At 35.4% G+C, this 6,825-nt stretch overlaps 1 protein-coding gene across 1 annotated transcript in view; it reads right to left on the bottom strand.

Moving 5' to 3' along the window:
• Positions 1-274: 274 nt before the first annotated feature.
• Positions 275-6,825, bottom strand: part of LOC139858975 (uncharacterized) — a 31,391-nt gene continuing 24,840 nt past the window's right edge. Inside the window, exon 6 of the mRNA XM_071847799.1 lies at positions 275-1,133. Coding sequence (XP_071703900.1) covers positions 275-1,133 — 859 coding nt within the window. The remainder of the gene's footprint in view (positions 1,134-6,825) is intronic.

Raw genomic sequence — 6,825 nt, 5'->3', positions numbered from 1 at the left:
CTTTATAGTAACACTCCTGGTATCAGAGCAACAACATCTAGTAATATTCAAACTAAGAATGAACAAGGATATGCAAACTAATTGTGTATTGATTGATGAAATGTTTACAACCTACACTTGCTTAAATACATCACAAATCACAAACATAATGATTAACACACCATAACACACCAACTAAGCCACAGTAGTAAAGCTACTTTACACCTATCATACATGTGGAAATGAATCACTCAACATGGGCAAAAGTGTGCCAACAATAAAGCAAAATACCAAATTAATTAAAAGCAAATGAATCAAGATGGACACTTTGAGTTGGCACCAATATTTTAACACTCCCCCTTGGTGCAAACTCCCGATCAACAATCCCTAACGCCTCTCGAAATTCTATGAACTTGGCCTTCATTAGAGCTTTAGTAAAGATATCGGCTACTTGAGCATTCGTCCTTACATTTGCTAGCTCGATCTCCCCGCTTAGAACCTTTTCACGAATAAAATGATATCTCATTTCAATATGCTTAGTACGAGCATGAAAAACTGGATTCGAAGCAAGCTTGATTGCACATTCGTTGTCACATCTCAGTTTGACAACATAATCTACTGTTTCAAGTATGTCACCAATCAACCTTCTTAACCAAGTACATTCTTGAGCCGCCATTGTTGCAGCTATGTATTCCGTTTCCGTGCTAGACAAAGCAACAACATCTTGCTTCTTGCTACACCATGAAATAACCGCGGAACCTATGTTAAAACAGTAACCCGAAGTTGAATGGCGATCATTTGCGTCTGCCATCCAATCTGCATCCACGAAACCATTTAACAAAACATTATCACACTTCTTATACCACAAGCCATGACCTATTGATCCTTTCACGTAACGAAGGATCCTTTTTGCTGCATCAAGATGAACATTAGTTGGACATTGCATAAATTGTGAAACAGTGCCAACCGAGTAAGCAATTTCCGGCCTTGTGATAGTTAGATAAATCAAACTTCCAACCATTTGTCGGAACAACTTCACATCCTTGAGCTCTTTTCCTTGATCTTTCTTCATTTTGAGGTTTGGTTCCATTGGAGTTGTCATAGGCTTTGACTCCCCCATGTTGAAACGTTCCAAGAGACTTCTTGCATAATCCCTTTGAGAGATAAAATACCCGTTTTCTAATTTATCAACTTCCAAGCCAAGAAATCATCCAATCTCCTCCAGATTCTTCATTTCAAAACGAACCGAAAGATCATCACGTAAACGAGAGATTTCTGACTCGTTTCCTCCGGTGATAATCATGTCATCAACATATAATAACACCAAAACATGGAAACCTGATTCTTTCTTTACAAAGAAACTAGAATCCGCATCAGAAATCTTAAAATCACAAAAGACAAGGTATTGTGCAACCTTACCATACCAAGCTCTCGGAGCTTGTTTCAAGCCATAGAGAGCTTTCTTCAACCGGCACACATATTCTGGAAATTGATTTGAAATGAACCCAATAGGTTGTTCCATGAACACCTCACGATCAAGCTCTCCATAGAGAAAAGCATTCTTCACATCAAGTTGCCACAATTTCCACCCTTTGTAAGCCTCTAGTGAGATTACTGTTCTCACCGTTACCATTTTAGCCACGGGGCTAAAAGTTTCCTCATAATCAAGCCATAACTTTAACAAAAGCCACGAGCCACCAACCGGGCCTTGAACCTATTAATGGTTCCATCCGAGTTCTTCTTCAAACGGTAGATGTGATGACCCGGAAATTTCTGACCAAATTTAAACTTAATCTTTGTATGATTAACATTTCCGATACGATAAGCAAAGTCTGTAAAACTGAATCTCAAAATTTTTGAACTACTTTCATATATTCAAATATCTTTCGGTTGTTCTTGATGATTTGCGAACAATTATATGTATATAGATACATATATATATATACTATAACTTGAAAACGTAACAATGTATTAATTGTTTGATACCGTACATTAAACTTATTGGTTTAAATATTTATTTGAATATATATGATAAGTTGGAATATTAATTGTATGAATAACTTGCGACGTATATTTAAAACGTGTTTATGAATGTTGAAAATATATATTAACTTGGTCATAAAATGATTTGTTATTATATATATATTAACAAATAGCGAGACAATGATTTATAGAAGTAAATGACCAAAACACTCGAAAGTTTAAGATACACTTTGAATGATATAGTTTATTGATAATTTAAGATTATATTTTGTCAAAGGTACGAGTCACAAAACGTAAATTGCGAGTTTTCTAAGCGTACGAAAATGCGTTCGAGAAACTGAAACCGGGACATAAGTCGAGTGACAACGTACGAGTCATCGGAATGAAAATTACAAGTCAACTATGCACATGAATTTAATATAATATATAATTAATTATTTAAATTATATATATTATATTTAAATATGTCGACAAACAAAACAACAAATGATTGTGAGCTGGATCAGAGGGTCATGCGATCGCATGAGAAATAGGCATAAAACCCATGCGATCGCATGGGGGTCAGAAATCAGAATTCTTCTATAAATTGGACAGTTTGTCGACACTCACACACATATATCTCTCCATCTATGCTCTCTATATTTATTATTATTATTATTATTTATTATTATTATTATTATTATTATTATTATTATTATTATTATAATTATTATAAATCTTATTATTATTATTATTAGTGTTAGTATTATTATTAGTATTATTATACATAAAATACTACGACGAGGTCATGAGCAAGTTATTTTCAAAACAAGCTTTTCGAGCGGGATAGAGCTAAGGAAACTATGGGCTATAGCTATGGAGGTTATGGGTAATGTACGTGGGTATTATTCGCAAGTCTAACCTAGTGTTTATCATCTCTGTTGCGTCTACATACTTTTCCTGCAATATTGAATCACAATATTGATACGTGAGCATTCATATCTTATCTTTTATATATTAATTATGTATCCATGTCTAGTGCTTGAGTATATATATTTATGCATGCTTGTATGCTAAATTTCGTCATTAAACAGTTTATAATGAATCACGAATTAAATACATATATTACTGTTAAAAGGTATATGATATACATGTTTTTGGAAAGCTGGCGAAAAATCAATAACTTTTCATTTAGAAATCGCGTAATTTTGATGAACGAATTAAAAGATATGGTCAACTGAATTATGATTGACGTTAATTGGAATTGCTTTTGAATCTGCAATTAATATTTAAACAACTTGTTTGTAAGATTGATAAATTGAATTTTTGAATATTACCAACCGAGTAAATGAATCCTTATATAAGGTACGTCTCGTTTTGTTGAACTATTGCCAAAATTAACTTTTTGAAACGACTTTGGATAACTTTTGTATGTCGATCTCGAGCATTAGGATTGTTGTAACATCCTCAATCGGGCCTAGATGTAAGATTACAAAATTGCCCTTAAGTTAGTATTGTGTTATTATATCTTTTATTTTTATTAAATGTTTATGATTAAATAATGATGTGGTTAGGACCAGTTTGTGACAAGGGTCACAGAACATGTTTGTTTATTTAATTTGGAATTCGTTTGGGTTGCTAAATGATGTACGAAAGATATCAGATAACTGATAAATACCCGTGTGTTGCACAGTGTGGGAATTAAACCCCTTTAGATGACTAGTGCAACTCATTTTCTTGCATTTTCTAGATTCTTCCCAAAACAACTCATTCTTCATCTTCTCACCTACACCAAAACCCTAATCTATAATCCTTGTTCTTGAGCTCGAATCTTTCTTACTATCTTGTTCCTTGTGTTTTACTGATTCTATCAAGGTAAGATTTGTAGCATTTCATGCTCTAATTTGTGAGAAATTTGAGTTTTTGTGTTAGTTTTCATAAATTGTGTATTTTAGGTCAAAGTGGTTAGATTTGATGTTGTTTGAGTCCAAATCTTGTGGGTTTATGTTTCTTAATGTATAGTGTCTTCGATTTGGTCAGTTTTGAGGTCTTAATCGAGCTCTAGAGCAAGAATTGGTCGATTTTGGGTGAAACCCGTCACTTTGCTGCTGTTGCAGCTGATGAACTACCTTCGGCCGATGGTCGTTGACCATCGACCGATGGTGAGGGACGATCGGCCGGTGGACAAGACCATCGACCGATGGTGTATGACTTCTGACCAGCGGATGTAATTTTGACCATCGACCGATCGGGGGAGACCATCGACCGATGGTGTGTTGACGATTGGCCGATGGATGGGACCATCGACCGATGGTCTTAGACAGTGAAAATATTATTAAGTGTTGAGTTTTAGCCGTTATGCTGCTATTTTGATGATTTTGATGGTGTTAAGCAAAAAAATTTTAGCGGACAGATTTTTCTGACAAAAATTTCAGTATTGTGTTGTTTTGTGCTGTTTTGTGCTATCGGATAGAAACTAACTTGTGTATATGTTTTTCTCAGGAGAAAAGGAGAAAGAGAAGGTTCAGTGATTAAATAGCTGAATACCTTCTCGTTTGCTGGTATTGGTGAGTCGGACTAACTGGAGAATATAGTATATAGAAGCATGTTATATTATGATTGCCATGCTTGTTAGATATACTTATTGTTGTGGATAGTTAGTACCTTGTGATGACTGCATGTTGGTTGATGCTTGTCTGCTGGAGCCCAGTGCGTCCCTATTGTGTGGTAGCCTCGGTAGGAGAGATCAACCTGCGGGTTGGGTTCCTCTGTGGTAGCCTAGACAGCCGTGGTGTATATATATGTGAATGACGTGTCCGTCGCGTGTGGATTATGTATATACATATGGTGGTGGAGGAACTTCTGGTAAGCCCCAGTCCAATCAGCTGGTGGTTAATGGTTTGGCCGAGCCGCCAGAGTCTCTGTAGATGGCACTTGGGTGATGTTTGTGTGTTAGACTATGTGACATGATTAGTATAACACTTGTGTATGCTATGGCCTGTAGTTAGTCGTACTCACTTAGCTTCGTGCTAATTCCCCTCCATCTCCTCCCTGCAGGTTATTAGCTTTTGTAGATGTCGCATTTTGGGGAGAAGACAGGCATGGCGATGTTATGTTTGACAGGGTTAACTCTGATGTGGTCTTTTAGAATATGAACCGTGTACTTTTGAAAACAGAATGTATTTACTTCTTTTCCTATTAATATGTAATTTGTTTTAATGACACGTGACATCGGTTTGTACAGATGCTGATATCGTATTTAATTAATATTATGCTTCCGCCACGTATATATAAAAAAAAAAAAATTAGCGGTGTCACAATTGTGATACACTATGACCTGACCTAGCTTGATAGACATTTATTGACCAACATATGTTCTCTAGGTTGAGATCTACGGTTATTTGGTAATCCGAGTTTCGGTCACATTTTGGTGAACGACTTTATATGCTGCTAAGGTGAGTTTCATTTGCTCCCTTTTTAATTGCTTTTGCAATCTATATTTTTGGGCTGAGAATACATGCACTTTATTTTAAACGCAATGGATACAAGTACATACTAAATTCTACACTGAATTTGAACCGAAAATCCCTTAGCTTTGGTAACTAGTAACTGCCGGTTATAAGAACTGGTGGGCGCGAGTACTTATATATGGATCCATAGGGCTTGACATCCCCGTCTGTTCCAGGTATAGAAACCCTAGCCTGAACTATAAAACAGACGTATGCTATTTGAGTTTAGTACACGTTGGTTTGCGTGTATTGTACATGTTGGTTGCATGTATGTTAAAACAGGGGTACTTATTATAACGTTAAAGCTTAGTTACCAGGGTGCTCAATCTTGTAGAATATTTTGATAAATGTTTCTGGATGAAACAACTGAAATCTTGTGATCCACCTTTATATACAGATTATGCGAAACACTAAAACTATGAACTCACCAACCTTTGTGTTGACACTTGTTAGCATGTTTATTCTCAGGTTCCCTATAAGTCTTCCGCTGTTTGCTTATATGTTAGACAAGCTATGTGCATGGAGTCTTACATGGCATATTTTTCAAGGAAACGTTGCATTCACCAAATCATCACCATGTATCTTATTTTGACTGCATTGTCAACGGAACTACTATTGTAAACTATTAATTACGGTGATTGTCTATATGTAGAAATTATCAGATGTCGAAAACTTTTGATTTAAATATTCATTTATGGTGTGCCTTTTCAAAAGAATGCAATTTTTACAAAACGTATCATATAGAGGTCAAATACCTCGCAATGAAATCGATGAATGACGTGTTCGTCCATATGGATTTGGAGCGATCGTCACAGTTGGTATCAGAGCGTTGGTCCTAGTGAACCAGGTCTTGCATGAGTGTGTCTAACTGATAGTTGTTAAGATGCACTAGTAAGTCTGGACTTCTGAAATGTCCCGTTCTTATTGATTAAAAACGTTCCATATTAATTGATTTCGTTGCGAGGTTTTGACCTCTATATGAGATGTTTTTCAAAGACTGCATTCATTTTTAAAACAAACCATAATCTTTATTTCATAAATAAAGGTTTAAAAAGCTTTACGTAGATTATCAAATAATGATAATCTAAAATATCCTGTTTACACACGACCATTACATAATGGTTTACAATACAAATATGTTACATCGAAATCAGTTTCTTGAATGCAGTTTTTACACAATATCATACAAACATGGACTCCAAATCTTGTCCTTATTTTAGTATGCAACAGCGGAAGCTCTTAGTATTCACCTGCGAATAAACATGCTTTAAACGTCAACAAAAATGTTGGTGAGTTATAGGTTTAACCTATATATATCAAATCGTAACAATAGACCACAAGATTTCATATTTCAATACACATCCCATACATAGAG

The sequence above is a fragment of the Rutidosis leptorrhynchoides genome, chromosome 7 (genome assembly GCF_046630445.1).
Source record: "Rutidosis leptorrhynchoides isolate AG116_Rl617_1_P2 chromosome 7, CSIRO_AGI_Rlap_v1, whole genome shotgun sequence".
Classification (NCBI taxonomy): Eukaryota; Viridiplantae; Streptophyta; class Magnoliopsida; order Asterales; family Asteraceae; genus Rutidosis; species Rutidosis leptorrhynchoides.
Note: the sequence above shows the minus strand (reverse complement) of the source record. Positions and strands in the feature narration are given on the sequence as shown.